The 16,250-nt window shown below is 39.2% G+C and overlaps 1 protein-coding gene across 4 annotated transcripts in view; it reads left to right on the top strand.

Moving 5' to 3' along the window:
• The first annotated feature begins 602 nt into the window (after positions 1-602).
• The window catches only part of CDKL4 (cyclin dependent kinase like 4), a 54,839-nt gene continuing 39,191 nt past the window's right edge, over positions 603-16,250 (top strand). For 2 of the 4 annotated variants that reach the window (XM_061432146.1, XM_061432148.1), the window contains exons 1-2: positions 603-690; positions 14,843-15,066. In XM_061432146.1, coding sequence (XP_061288130.1) covers positions 14,899-15,066 — 168 coding nt within the window. In that variant the 5' untranslated portion in view covers positions 603-690; positions 14,843-14,898. Of the gene's footprint in view, positions 715-14,842; positions 15,067-16,250 lie in introns of all 4 variants that reach the window. The other 2 variants (XM_061432149.1, XM_061432147.1) reach the window with 2 other exon arrangements.

The raw sequence follows: 16,250 nt of genomic DNA, 5'->3' as shown, positions 1-16,250 counted from the left end.
AGTACCTATGACCCCATATAGCATTCATCACATTACTTGTTTGCTTGACTTGCTTCCCTACTGGGTGGCAAACATGTCTTTCACTGTGAATCAGCCCCACATAATAGTAACAATGCTTGCTGAATTATCAAAACAGCAGCGATGGACCGCAACTAATAGATAAAGCTACTTGTTTCGGAAAAGCCTTAAATCTGCTGAGAAGCTATGTGGACACTAGGGCAGAACCAAAGAGGAACGATTAAGAATAGAGGATCTGGCCACCTCAAGGTCTATGCCCAGGTAGGGAAACGGCCTACTGTAACTTCAATGCTAACTTTTAGTGCTCCTGAGGCCTGGGATAGGAACAGTACTTGGTGTGATCGCAATGTTCTGGAAAAGTTAAAACGTTCCCCGAGTGCCTCCTTCAGGGCAGCTTAACAAAGGTTCCGGGAGGAGAAACTGCGGCTGCGTCCACACTCTGCTGTTAAGGGCTGGCCCACAGGTGACCCACCGAGATGCTGAACCCAGGCCGCGAGTTTCCCTGCGGCGGGCGCCGGGGGAACCCGCTCCGGAAGCCGCCCTGCCCTGCGCGGCCTGAGCGTCCGGTTGCCCGGGAGACGCCGCGCGGGGGCTGCCTGCGCACAGCGCCCAGCGCCGTAGTCGCTGCGCCGGGGCCGCTAGAGGCTGTGTCGCCATCGCCCCGTCTGAGCCGTAAGTCCGGCGGTTGGGAGGCAGGTGGGTCAGTGCCGGGGGCGATGGAGAGAGAAACGGGGTCTGGATGGAGGTTTCCAGAGAAGGGAAGGTTCCCTGAGAGAAGGGGAGCGGGGGAGCCTTCCCGATTGGCCTCCTCGGAGGGACAGACAGTGATGGGCGAGGGCCCAGAGGCGATGGGTGGCACCAGCCGACTGTAAGACCCACCCGGTGTGGGCCCCCGGGGCAGCGGAGCGGCTGTGCTTGGGAACATCGACCCCTGGCGTGCCGAGAAGCTGGACTGTCATTAAATGTATGGTCGAGGCTAGTTTAGAAGCCTGGAAATCAAGTGGATTATGCCAGACTTTCAGATCTGTTATGTGTTCACATGAAATGTGAGGCTTTTACACAAAGTTCGTTTCTTGGATTATGTGAATGATGTGGTCTTTGGTTTCCTGGGGTGCTCTTAGTTAATCCTGTTGTATTGTCACGAAGACAGGTTTTTAAACGGGTGTGTGTACTTCTGAAGTTCTGCGATTTGGTATGATGTTTATAAGACAGACGGAGAATGGTTTTATAGCCCATTTTTCCGGTCAGTTTTATTAAATATAAATACATGTTTGTTGTATTGCAAATAATAACAGTGTGGCGGATTGTGACTTTTAGCGTGTAGAATCTGTAACTTGTCTTGGTCTTCAAAGGGTCTCCTTACTCCCCTATTCATAATGCCACTATTTACCTGTTTCCTATAAACTTTTAGATTAGGAAATTAATATGTTTTTTCACCCCATTTCCTCTCCCTTTCTTAATTTTGTTTTCCTTCTCTCAGTATTTTCTTTAAAGGCTAGCTTGAACCCTCGTGACCTGCCTTGTGGTACAATCATGGCAAATAATCTGCCCCTAAATGTTTTCTTAGTTTGTATGTGCATCCTTTTGCAAATCCTCAAGACTAAGGAAGATAAATAGAACATTTTCAAAGAATTTAATGATCCGCTCAAGTATCTACCTGTCTGTGTCATATTCACCAGTCGGCCCAAGCCAGTACCTGTTTTTGCCTTTGTACACAGAACTTCATTAACTTTAATAGTCAAACATTTGGTAGATTAGCCAAGAGGTACATAGGTTCAGATTGAAGGTGACTAGTGACTGAAAAATATTCTCTGTCAGTTGCTTCTATTCACTGCAGATAACTGTCTCACTGTTTAATATTGATTTCCTGCCCAGGTACTATATTAACAACCAAAATGTATTACTGCTTTTGTTTAAAGCAGAAAGGTACATATTTAGTGGAAAGGTTAGCAAATAAAATTACGATAAGACTGAAACAGACAGGTCGAGCACCTACTGTGTGCCAGACAGTGGGCAAACAAAGTACCTCAAGTGCAGTAAGTAATGTGTAAAAAAGGAGTGAGGAAGTTGTTAACTCACTATGTGTGGTGAGAAAGGGCTTGCCTTTGGGGATCAGGGAAATGATAAGTAGAAAAAGCATTTGAGTTGAACTGCAAAAGATGAAAAGGGTTTGGGGGTCAAACCTTCCAAGCAGCATGTAAGCAGAGACTTAGAGACTTGACAGTGTTTGGGGAAAAAATCTGAGAAGCACTGGCGGGGAAGGTACATTGGGACCAGTGTTGAAAGGACTGTAAATACCATACTACAATTTGAACTTTATTCTGTGACAGTAGAAGCCATAGCCATTTTTGAGAAAGGACGATCTCTGATTATATTGATGTTTGAGAAAGATGTTTTGCTGTCATTGAACTAGATAGGCAGAAAAAAAGTGAGTTGACACTATAGTCCCCCTATATATAGGTTCCTAAAATAGCTCTATTTTGGTATAATAATTTCAAACCTGAAAGCATAGTACAATGAACTCCTATACATTTATATCCTTTAATTGTTTACATTTTGCTCTATTTTTTATTGCTTTCTTTCTCTTTGTGTGTGTATTGTATATATATGCATATTAATTTTTCTGTGCTGTTTGAGAGTACATTGTAGACATCCTGTCCCTTTAAACAGTTCAGTGTTTATTTCCTAAGAACTGGGACATTATCTTATATAACCTCAGTAAAGATTACCAAAATCAGGAAATCTGATATCTGACCTACAATCAGTATTTAGGTTTCACCAGATATCCCAGGATGATTCTTTATAGTTACGATTTTCCCCATTCCAGAACCAAATTCCAGATCACGCATCACATTTCATTTTTTGCTTCTCTTCACTCTCCTTCAGTCTGAAACAGTACTTTGATCTTTGCCTTTCATGACCTTGATATTTTAAGAACACAAGCCAGTTATTTGTAGAATGGTCTTCAGTTTGGCTTTGTCTACTATTACCTTATAATTATATTCAGGTTTCCATTTTTTGGCATAAGTATCACAGAGGAGATCCTGTGTCCTTCTTAGTGGCTCATATGACTCTCCTAGAAATTTCATGTAAATGCGATCATGTGTGTTCCTTATGTGTGTGTGGCTTTTCTTACATAGCATTATGGGTTTTTTTTTAAATATTTAACATATTATAGCATGTATCAGTACTTTGTTCCTTTCTATTTTGTTTTTAATTTTTATTGTAGTGTAATTGATTTACAGTATTGTGTTAATTTCTTTGTTCTTTTCTATTACTGGTATTTTGAATTGAATGAAATGAATGGTATTTCATTGCATGGATACTCATTCATCAACTGATGGTTTGCTTTCAGTTTAGGACTCCTATGAGTAATGATACTATAAATATTTTGGAAATTCCCTGGTGGTTCAGTGGTTAGGAATTAGTGTTTTCACTGCGGGGACCTGGGTCCACCCCTGGGCCCAGCCACGAGGCACATCCTTTTAATTTCTTTTACTTGACTTATTGCACTGATGAGAACTTTCAAAACAATGTTAAGTAGTGGGTGAAAGCAGACATCTTTTTCTCAGTCTTAGGAGAGAACGATTAAGCCTGATGATGCTACTGCTACGTTGCTTCAGTCGTGTCTGACTCTGTGCGACTCCATGGACTGCAGCCTACTAACTGTAGGTTTTTCACAGATCTCCTGTAGGGAATTCCCTTCTAATACAGTTTGTTGAGATTTTTATTGTGAATGGATGTTGGATTTTTGTCATATCTACTGAGATGCTGCTTTGTTTGTCATATTAATATGATGTTTTGCATTACTAATTTTTAGATATTAAAATAACTTTGCATTCCTGAGATAAATCCTTTGTAGTCATGGCATACATCCACCTTATATGTTTCTACTAATTTTGTTGAGGATTCTTAAATCTATGAGAATAATGATCTATAGTTTTCTTGTGATTTCTTTTTCTGACTTTGTATCAAGGTTAATATTGGCCTTACAGAAGGGGCTGGGAAATGTTCTTTGCTCAATTTTTTAGAACAATTTGTGAAGAGTTGATATTAATTCTTCTCGGTGTTTGGTAGAGTTCATCTGTGAAGCCATCTGAGCCTGGACTTTTCTTTGTAGGTAGATTTTTAATTACCAATTCAGTTTATTTTATTTTTTAAGGGTGTAATCAGATTTTCTATTTTTCCTTGAGTTAGTTTGATATTTTGTCTTTTTAGGCATTTGGTCAACCAAGGTATCTAATGTGGTTGCTTAAAGTTGTTCATAATATTCTCTGTTAATCTTCTTCTTCTATAGGGTGGTTCTGATTTTGGTAATTTTTCTTTCTTTTTTCTTAGTCCATCTAGATAAAAGTCCATTAATTTTATTGATCTTTTTAAAGAGCGAGTTTTTTCTTTTATTGATTTTTTTGTGATTGTTTTTCTGGTGAAGAGTTGGTCAGTGAGCATGTTGCTCTTCCCTTGTATGTGAATCATTTTCTCTCACTGTTTTTGAGAGATCTCTTCATCTTTGGTTTCCAGAAGTTTGATTATGATTTATCTAAGTATGGATCTCTTCACATTTATCCTACTTGGGGATTTATTAAGCTTCTTGAATCTGTAGTTAGTGTTTTCCATTACGTTTAGAAAGGTTTTGGCCATTATTTCTTCAAATGTAATTTTCTACCCCTTTGTCTCACTCCCTCTTTCTGAGAAATCTCATTACATGTATATTGGTACTGTTGATTTTTGTTCCAGAAGTCTGTTCATCTTAAGGCTTTTGTCTCTCTTTCCAACTGGTCATTTTTTATTAACCTGTTATCAGATTTACTGATTCTGTCTTCTGCCATCTCAAATCTGCTACTGAATCCATCTAGTGAATTTTTCAGTTATATCTTTTGACCCTAAAATTCCCATTTGGTTCTTTTTTATGCTTCTCATTCTTCTGTGGAGATTCCCTGTTTATCTGAGTCATTGTTGTCATATTCTCTTTTCGTTATTTAAATTACTTGAACATATTTATAAAAGCTGATTTTGAAGTCTTTGTCAGCAAAATCCATCTGCTCAGAATTCATTTTTATTGACTTTTTCCCTGAATATAGGTCACACTTTCCCTTTTCTTAGCATGCTGCATAATTTTTTATTGAAAATTGGACATTTTAGATAAATATTATCCAGAAATTCTGGATTCTGATTTTCTCCCCTGGGTTTTCGTTGGTTTTTTTAATGGGTTGATTTTTGTTTTTGCATTCTGCCTGTATTTCAGAGTCCATCTCCTCCCGTATGTGTGGCTGCTAATGTTTCTATTCAGTGTGTTAGTTTTTTAGTCTGGCTTTCTAGAAGTCACCACTGTCTTGCAGAGCTTAGTGGTCGCCAATAATTTGGGCAGTGGTGGTACTCAGACATCTCTAGCCTAAGTCTTCCACCTCTTCTAGGAAATCAGTATGTGGGTTGGAGAGAGGATTCAAAATTCAATCAATCCTCCAACCTGCCAAGCTTTAACTTTTTTTAAGACTTTCTTTGATCTTCCCCGTGTGTGGAAAGCTAATCTAGCCCCTCTGTGGTTCTCTCATTTTTAGGATCTTCCCATAAATCCCTTGGCTGGTCTACACCTCACCCGCATGAGAACCTCATTTTAAGGCTTGAAAAACTGTTTTCTTTCCCATTTGTTTCATATCAATTCATAAGAATTTCACTGACGTTGTCACAGGTTTTCATCTTCTGAGGTATATCAAACACACCGCCTCGGGAGCAAGGCTGCTGGCTCATGACCCGTCCACACTGGCCTTATTACTGCCCTCATTGAACTGGGGGCAGGGGTAGCGGAGGAATGATGGAAGCCTCAGGCAAGAAGCCGCAGACCCCACTGTTCTTAAGTAGCCTTCTAGCAGCGTATCATAAATAAATGCTTCCCCATTTGCTTTTTGCTTCTACTCAGTTTCCAGATCCTGAAAACTGTTGTATTTTTGTTTTTGTTTCTTGGACAGTTTTGCTTAGTGTTATCCTTGTGTTTTAGGAAGAAAATTTGCCAATCTCTTTACCCCACCATAGTGGTCAAAGTCTGACCTCTTGTGCTTTTCTGTGGGATTAAAAAAAAAAAAAAATTCCTCTATTTCCTATACTTAAACCAGTCTAGATTCTCAATCCCTAATTGGACAAATTTTGGTAAACTCTGTCTTTTGAGGAAATTATCCATTTCATCCAAGTTTTCATATTCATTTGCATAAATGCCTACAAAATAGTCTCATGATCTTTTAAAAATTCTTCTGTTTTGATGGTTATTTCCTCTTGTGATTTTATTTTACATATTGTTATTTCTCCTTTTTTCCTTCATTAAGTTAGGTCATGATTTGTCTATTTTAAATTTTTCAAGGAACCAGGATTTAGGTTTATTAATTAGATCTGCTGTTTTTTGTTTTCTTTGATTTATTAATTTCTATTTCAGTTTATTAATTTCTTGTTTCCCTTTTTGTGCTTTACTTTAGTTCATTTTGTATTTTCTTTTCTGTATTTTTAAATTTTGAACTTAATTTGTTAATTTTTAGCCTTCTATCTTTTTTCTATATGTTTGTTTTGATCTCTGGCTTTTCTTCTCTTTACCGCTTTATGACAGGGTACTTCAACTGTGTTATTATTTTAGATCAGAGTGGTGTTTATCATGGGGGTCTGTCCTGCACCTTGAGGAATGTTTAGCAGCATTCCTGGTCTCTGCATACTCATAAAAATATGTCTCCAGACCCTGAAAAATTCCCCTGGGGGCCAAAACCAACCCTAGTAGAGAACCACTACTTTAAATGTATCTTCTAGATTTTGATATGTTGTATTTTCATAATCATTTTTTTAAATTTTATTAGTTTAGTTTGTGTTTCCCTCTTTACCCAAGAGGTATTTAATAGAAGACTTTTTCACTTCTAGGTAGAAGATCTTTTTTTATTTTATGTTTTTAATTCTTGTTCCAATTTCTTGTTTGATATTTTATGACCAGAATGTTATTTATAATATTTCTACTTTTGAGATTTCCTGATGCTTTCTTTGTGACTTAATAATAATGACTGACACTGAAGCTGAAGATCCAATACTTTGGCCACCTGATGAGAAGGGCCAACTCATTGGAAAATAACCTGATTCTGGGAAAGATTGAGGGCAGGAGAAGGGGGCGGCAGAGGATGAGACGGTTGGATGGTATCATTGACTCAATGGACGTGAGTTTGAGCAAACTCCAGGAGATAGTGAAGGACAGGGAAGCCTGGGCAAGCTGCAGTCCATGGGGTCGCAAAGAGTCAGACATGCCTGAGCAACTGAACAGAAACAACAGTTTTTGTGACTAGTCCCTGTGTGCTTGATAAGAAGGTCCATTCCGTATTATCAGAGTTTAAAATTCAGTTTATATCTCTCCTCTAGGTTCACTTTACTGCTTGCATTGTTTGGGTCTTCTGCAGAGTTACATATTTTGTGTTCACTGGCCTTGTCTTTTACCGCGTGATGTATTTAAGTCTCTCATTATTAATTTGTTTCTATACATGTCTCCTTGCATGCCCTAGAGTTTCTGCTTTACAACAGTAATTGCTGTGTGATTTGAGACTGTTACATCTACATTATGAATTTTTGCTCTTAGCATTAAAACCTGCCCCCTTTTGTCATATTTAATACTTTTTTTAGCTTTAATTTTACTTTGTCTGATACCAAGATCACAAATTCCTTTCTTATTGTTTCCATTTGTCCTATATACCTTTTCCTGTCTCTACATTTTTTTTTCTAATTTTATTTTATTTTTAAACTTTACATAATTGTATTAGTTTTGCCAAATATCAAAATGAATCCGCCACAGGTATACATGTGTTCCCCATCCCGAACCCTCCTCCCTCCTCCCTCCCCATACCATCCCTCTGGGCCGTCCCAGTGCACCAGCGCCAAGCATCCAGCATCGTGCATCGAACCTGGACTGGCAACTCATTTCCTACATGATATTTTACATGTTTCATTGCCATTCTCCCAAATCTTCCCACCCTCTCCCTCTCCCACAGAGTCCATAAGACTGTTCTATACATCAGTGTCTCTTTTGCTGTCTCGTACACCGGGTTATTGTTACCATCTTTCTAAATTCCATATATATGCGTTAGTATACTGTATTTATGTTTTTCCTTCTGGCTTACTTCACTCTGTATAATAGGCTCCAGTTTCATCCACCTCATTAGAACTGATTCAAATGTTTTCTTTTTAATGGCTGAGTAATACTCCATTGTGTATATGTACCACAGCTTTCTTATCCATTCATCTGCTGATGGACATCTAGGTTGCTTCCATGTCTTGGCTATTATAAACAGTGCTGCGATGAACATTGGGGTACACATGTCTCTTTCCCTTCTGGTTTCCTCAGTGTGTATGCCCAGCAGTGGGGTTGCTGGATCATAAGGCAGTTCTATTTCCTACATTTTTAACCTTTCTGAATCACTTTATTTTAGGTGTGTCTCTTGCATATAGCTTATAACTGGATCTTGTTTTGTGAGCCATACTTAAAATTTTTCTCATTTAATAAATGACTTAAGCCCACTCATATTTACTGATACAACTTATTTTCGTTTCTATTCTGCCATATTGTTTTATGTTATAATTATTATGTGCAGAATGTAAAATTTTCTGAATTTCTCTATGTACTGTGTTAGATTTATTTTTTTTTCAATTTCTTTGGTATTTTGGAAAGCTTATATTTTTGTTTCAGTAGTTACCTTTAGACTAATGCCTTTTTTTTTTTTTTTTTTTTTTGGCAGAGCTGCACAGTTTGCAGAATTTTAGTTCCCTGACGGGAAGTGAAACGGCAGTAAAAGCACCAAGTGCTAACCACCAGACTGCCAGAGAATTCCCTAGACTAATACTTTAAAAAAAAAAAATTCTCATAGTCCTTGTTTTCTTATTTAACCTTTTGTTCTCTGGTTTGTCAAGTTTTTTTTATAATTTTATTTATTTATTATTTATTTATTTGTTTTTGGCTGTGCTGGGTCTTCGTTACTGTGCGGGCTTTTCTCTAGGTGCGACAAGAAAGGGCTGCTCTTCATCGCAGCGCGTGGACTTCTCACGGCAGTGGTTCCTCTTGTTGAAGAGTATGGGCTCTTGGGCGTGAGGGTTGCAGTAGTTGGAGCTCATGGGCTCAGTAGTTGTGGTTCCTGGGCTCTGGAGCACAGGCTCTATGTGGCATACAGGCTTAGTTGCTGCATAGCATGTGGGACCTTCCCAGACCAGGGATCAAACTTGTGTCTCCTGCATTGGCAGGCGGAGTCTTTACCACCAAGCCCCTAAGGAAGCCCCCAGTTGTTTTTTGTTTTTTCTTAATATATCTTTTTATTCCTACCTGTTCAGTTATCCCAGAGAAGGCAATGGCACCCCACTCCAGTGTTCTTGCCTGGAGAATTCCAGGGACGGGGAGCCTGGTGGGCTGCTGTCTATGGGGTCGCACAGAGTCTGACACGACTGAAGCGACTTAGCAGCAGCAGCAGTTCAGTTATCCATGAACTTATTCTGCTTCCCTTTTCCCCCATTCTTTTAACAAATTTTTAGTTGCATTACTTCCTACACTATCAAAACTGGTAACATCTACAAGTTTTTACTTATATATTTATTCTTCTACTTTTGTGCCTCCCTTTGTTTCAGTCTTTGAATATTTTAAATGTATACAAAGTCTTTGAATACACTGAATACATTAAATGTTCACTATAAGTCCTTTTGCTGAAGTTTTCCCAGTCAGCTCTTGGTTGGGTGAAAGTTATCCTCTCAGATTTTTTGAGAAGAGCTCAGGAATATAACATTACTGGAATTCTTGCTTGTTTTACACTGTTGGTCTATTTCCTTGAAGGACAGCTTGGCTGAGTTGAAATCCTTGGCTTTCACTTTCTTCCCTTGAATTTCTTCAAAATGCTGCTGCATTCTCACTTTGCGTTGTACGTTGCTCTTGATAAGTTTGACGTCACTCTAATTCTGTTACACTGAAGTTATTTAGTCTTTATGACTGGAGGCTATGAGAGTGTTTTCTTTATCTTAATAATTTTATTCAAATATGTCTCTGAATTGGTTGTTCTGAGTTAGTTAGCCAATTACCTGATGGGTCCTTTCAATATGTACATTCAGATCTTATTTCCAGAAGTTTTTCTTGGTTTATGTTCAAATATTGGTTCTATTCCATTATTTTGTTTTCTTTCTTAAGGAACTCTAGTTAACTTTTGTTGTATCTTCCTTGCCTATCTTCCATTCAACCGCTGTCTCTCTAAACTCGCTCCCTTCTTTCCCCCTCATTTTTAGCCTCTAACCTGCTAGTCTGCCTTTCTTTAATTTCCCTTCTTAAATTTTTATTTCTGTTCTCCTGTTGGCATCTTGTTATTTAGTCTCTATTTCTGAGATCATTTTTCTGTCTCTTTCCTGAGTTAAATCAACTATCAATTTATTTTTTTATCAACATTGTATGTGTGTTAGTCGCTCAGTCGTGTCCGACTCTTTACAACTCAAGGACTGTAGCTGACCAGACTCCTCTATTCATGGAATTCTCCAGACAAGAATACTGGAGTGGGTAGCCATTCCCTTCTCCAGGGGATATTCCCAACCCAGGGATCGAACCCAGGTCCCCCACATGGCAAGCAGGTTCTTCACTGCTGAGCAATTTAAAGTGGTTCTTTCTATCTCCAAATCATTGTTAGAGGATATTTAAATCAGATATTGTGTTAGTTTTCTTCTGCTTCATGGTTAGGTTTTTTGGAAAGTTCTTTTGTTTTTTTTTATTTTTTCAGTTGCACTGCTCTGCTTGCAAGACCTCAATTCCCCAACCAAGGGTTGAACTCAGGCCATATCAGTGAAAGCTCTGAATCCTAACCACTGGACAGCCAGGGAATTTCCTCAACCTATTTGTTATTCCTTTATCACTATTCCAGTGGAGAAGGAAATGGGAACCTACTCCAGTATTCTTGCCTGGAAAATCCCATGGACAGAGGAGCCTGGCGGGCTACCGTCCATGGAGTCAGCAAGAGTCAGACACGGCTTAAACGACTTGGCATGCACTATTCCAGGGAACTCCCTGGAATGATTTTTATCAGCTGTAATGTTTTATTCTCATTTCTGTCCTCTTCTACTAATAATTTTGTGGGGAGATTACTTTTTTCTATTTTATTTCTTGGGCAGGTTTAGGCTTACAGTAATTGACAGCCATCCTAGTTCAAGGAAGCCTGCCGTGCTGCTGTGCTGAAGTGCAGTGTCTAATGGATTGTGCTTTCTTAGTGGTGGGAGGAAGGTTTACATAGCCTTCTGTTTCAGAATTCCCTCTTGTCTTGCAGAACTGCAAATTTATCCTCTTGTTTCTTTTCCCCTTCACTTACCTAGTCTCCAACAAAGACTGAATAAGTCTCTCCCTTCCCTGTTACCTTCTCTTCCCCAAGAGTAGGACAAGTTGACTGATGCCTCCTAAATGCCCTTGTACTTTTAAGTCTCATCCCTGTAGTGAGTGCTCAGATCTGCCAGGACACTCTCAGTACTTTTTGTGCTTGCAATGTGTTTTTCTCTTCTGAGGAGTGATGCTAAGTCTATCTTAGACCCTTCTTTTACTCTTCTCTCTTCTTTATAGTTTTTCCAGACCTCACCCCACTCCCATCTTTGCTCTCTGCAAGGGCTTAAAAGGGCAGCTCAAGAGGTATCTTTTCCAGAATTGGGTGTTTATCTTTCTATTTAAGTTTGGACTCCTCTGTCTCCTTATAATGTTGACTGTATTGGATTTATGTGGTTTTATTGCTTTGGTTGACTTCCGTAGCTTTGTGAAAGGTACATGAGAGAGATCCCATTTAAGCTGCTGCCCCTGACCTTGGCTGCCTCAGTTTTCACTGTGCATATCTTGACAAGCCATTTAGGAACTGTGCGGAGCAGGTTTGGGAACTTTGGGTAAGGGTAGAGGATTAGAAAGAAGACATTTGATTTAGAATGTATTGATTTTGAGATGTTTCTGTCCATTCATTTAGAGATGTTCATCAAACAGTGAGATATCTGATCTGAACCTCATGTCAGAGATAGGAATTATAGCTTCTATAAACTCTGGTAGAGTCCTAGTAGGCTGGAATTAGAGCCATAAATTCCTTTGTGAAATGCCTGCCTTGTTCTAACGCCTACCTACGTACTCAGATTCATCTCCTATGAACATATAAGGGCTTTGGAAAACAGATAATATGGGGATGTTACTCAGTTCAGTTCAGTCACTCAGTCATGTCCGACTCTTTGTGACCCCATGGACTGCAGCACGCCAGGCTTCCCTGTCCATCACCAACTCCCAGAGCTTACTCAAACTCACATCCACCGAGTCAGTGATGTTACTAGTAAAGTACTATTTTCTGGTGCTTTATATTATCATATTCAACAGTTTGGTTGATGTGACAGAGATCTAGATATTATTTTTAGCAATCAGTCTTTGCTGCTGAACCTGTTGAAAGAAAAGGAAAATCATAGATCGGTAGATCAGATCACCTACTTGAGGGAAACAAAATAACACATAGACTAAAACTTCATAATTAAGTTTTTTGGCATATTCAAAATTTCCCTCAGTAACCGTAATGCTCATTAAGTAGGTTAAAGTCATAAATCTTCAATGTTCTATGCCAATAACTTTCTAAAGCAAGTGCCATTTCTCCTGTCCTCCTCCCGATCACCCTTTACTTGGCTGGTGGTGGTAGTTTAGTTGCTAAGTCATGTCTGACTCTTGCGACCTCATGGACTATAGCCCACCAGGCTTCTCTGTCCATGGGATTCTCCAGGCAAGAATTCTGGACTGGGTTGCCATTTCACTCTCCGGGGGATCTGCCAACTCAGGGATCGAACCCATGTCTCCTGCATTGCAAGCAGATTCTTTACTACTGAATCACCGGGGAAGCCCTTTACTTGGCTACAGAAAGACAAATGTATGCATGCTTATACCTAAATGCCTTTAAGATAATAATATCTATATTAAAATTTTTTATATTTGTTTTATTGATTATTTATTTGGCTGTGCTCAGTCTTAGTTGCAGCACATGGAATCTTCGATCTTTGCTGAAGCATGCGGGATTTTTTTTAGTTACAGCCTGCAGGATCTTTAGCTGTGGCATGCAAACTCTTAGTTGCAGCATGTGGAATCTAGTTCCCTGAACAAGGATTGAACCCAAGCTCCCTGCATTGGGAGCGTGAAATCTTAGCTACTGGACCACAAGGAAAGTCTCAATAATTCCTATTTTTAAATACAGTGTAATTAACAGAGTTTTCAGGCTATAACCTGTGATGGATTTTCCATGTGTTACTTGAGTGTGTGCTTAAGTTTTCTTCCTTTTATAGGAGAAAATAAAATCAAAAAACAACAACAAAGAAATGGCATTTGTAAAAGCACAAATTTTTAAAAGGTAGTACTCCTTTACCTCTTAAATACGTTTCCCAGTTGTGTATTTTTATGGTTGCAAGCAAGAGTAGATGATTTCTTTCTCCACTGAGATACTCTTTAGATGGAAAAGACAATAATGGTGAAGTAAAAAAAAAAAAACTGTCCTCATTTGAAACATGAGAAGTTTTTAAAGTGATTGGCTCTTTCACTTGACATTTTATTAATCTGAATACCTGGATAAAGCTGTTCTTCAAATTGCGCGTTCTTTTGAATTCACCAAAAGGCAGTGTAGTGTTGTGAGTCAAATTGTGGTCTCTGGAACCCTACTGCCTGAGTTCTCAGTCCATGCTTCCTTTACTGTGCCTGCTTTCTCATCTGTATAATTGAATACAAATAACACCTACTTCATAAAAATTTGTGCAGATGATCTGTAATTTCATTGGAACAATGTTGTTTAATTGCTAACTATTACTGTGAGATTATATCATCAAGATTCTGGGGTGGGATTTTTGAGACTATTTAGAATTTGTGTATCTTTCATTGCTAGATGTATATGTCTAATTGTGTTGGCTTCATGTGTTACTTAGTGTGTCAACCAGTTACCACAAAATTGATGGATGTATGATGCAAGACAGAAAAACCAAAAATAGTATTATCATAGAAGTCTCTATGGATATGAAAGCATTCATGAAGAATTAGAGCTGCCTTAATTTTTTGTGCTTTTTATTATTTTCCTTAGGATCTAAGAATTTAAGGATCCATTCCTCCATACATGTAAACCCTAGGGGCACTTTCGTGCATTGGAGAAGGAAATGGCAACCCACTCCAGTGTTCTTGCCTGGAGAATCCCAGAGATGGGGGAGCCTGGTGGGCTGCCATCTGTGGGGTCGCACAGAGTCGGACACGACTGAAGCGACGCAGCAGCAGCAGCAGCAGCAGCAGCAGCAGGGGTCAGAAACGATACTCTAGAAAGATTTTGTTAGTGTTTTTAATGACCGCTTTGTTCAGCAGCCGTCTCTCTTCTGTCCACCAGGTGGCAGTAGAGCACTTTGTATCCATACCATGCCCTGTTCCCACTTCGTAGCCAGCAGTATTAACCTGGAATAGGACCAGAAAACACCATACACCAGAGTGTGCAGTGTTCCTTCAGCTGGGTTTTACAGCATCATATTTTAAACATTTTATTGAGGATAATGACAACAATAGATTGGATAATATTCCTTTCCACAAATTCTTTTAGCTCAACTGAAGTACACACAAACCCATGATAAGAAGCATATGTGGAATCTTTGCAGTAGCTGGAATAACTACATAGGACTTAACTGAATTAACAAAACAATCTCCAGATATTTTTTAGTATATTTAAGGTTAAATGGAAATAAACCTTTGGCATCCAGGGCAAATTAATTTTAGGTGGTAAACTGTGAGAGCCCTATCCTTGGTAAAGTGATTAAGCCAAGCCATCTTATTTTCCAGGTGCAACACTGCGCTGCAAGTCAATCAGTACAGAAATTTAAATCACTTCAACACCAATGGAGAAGTATGAAAAATTAGCTAAGATTGGGGAGGGGTCTTATGGGGTTGTATTCAAATGCAGAAACAAAACCTCGGGACAAGTGGTAGCTATTAAAAAATTTGTGGAATCCGAAGATGATCCTGTCGTTAAGAAAATAGCTCTAAGAGAAATACGCATGTTAAAGGTAGGTTAACTTCCTCTGTACATCTATAATATCACAGTACTGGAAAATTACAAAGAATTTTAAAGTGATCTTTTTTTTTTTCTGTTGGACTTAAATTCCTCTGTATCAGCAACTCTGTAAATAGATCATCACTTTGGGCTTTGGCCACTCTGATCTTTAAGTGATATTATGAGTACAGCCATAGACTGTTCAAATTTTGATTGTTAAAAACTCATTCTGGTTGGTAAATATTCAGTGTCTTAAGTCCCCTCATCCCCAGTGTTTATCCTCCCCTTCAGCCCTGGCCTTTCCTCCCAACCCCCAGCCAAGTCCTTCTCCCCATAAACCAGCAACCAAAAGGGCTTTTTGTGGTACAGAGGGACCCACAGGGCTGCATCAGAGTGCCTGTAGTCATCGATCTGGTTTGGGCCCGCCTGAGCTCACTGGTTCTTAAGACACATTGACCATCACCCCCAGCTATGTATACACACTTTACACAAAGCCTTTACATTGTTTTTAAAGGCTTTAAAACAACATAGGATTTAATATGGAAGATTCACAAGTTTTCTATGCAAATTTTTTCCTATCCTAAAAAATCTTACAAGTTTAGAGCCGTAAGAGAGCTTAGAGATGCTTCTCATGCGACATAGGGAGGAAACTGAGACAAAAGGCAGTGCACCGGGATGCCCTGAGGACCTTGTTGGAATGCAGATTCTAAGTCTAGGTCTGGGGTCAGCCTGAGATTCCGTGTTTCTAACAAACTCCCTGATGGCACAGATGCTGCTTGTCTGTGGACCACACTTTGAGTAACAAAAGTGTGATTTCCTCAGGAACACACAGCTCACCTTGGCTTTTTGGCATATGTCACCTGTTTACAGGAAAACCCCAGAAATCTAGTTTTTAAAAGGAGATAAAACTCCCTTCCCTTTAAAAACATTTGTAGCAGGTTTCCTCAACTAAAAAGTTTTAGCATTTTGTTTAAAATATGACTTGATATGCACGGAGTTTTCAAGAGCACATCCATCATGATTTTAAAAACAGTTCCCTGTTAACTTCGTGGCCAGCAGAGAGTGCTGATCAGACACACAGCTCATCACAGATGAACTGGGTGTGTCTGAACCTGGCAGTGGGTGGTTTTCTAATAGGAAAGCTTTTTATGCACCCACTCCCACCAACCCTTCAAGTACAGTTAATGCTCAGGTAGC

The sequence above is a fragment of the Bos javanicus genome, chromosome 11, assembly GCF_032452875.1.
Source record: "Bos javanicus breed banteng chromosome 11, ARS-OSU_banteng_1.0, whole genome shotgun sequence".
NCBI lineage: Eukaryota > Metazoa > Chordata > Mammalia > Artiodactyla > Bovidae > Bos > Bos javanicus.
Note: the sequence above shows the minus strand (reverse complement) of the source record. Positions and strands in the feature narration are given on the sequence as shown.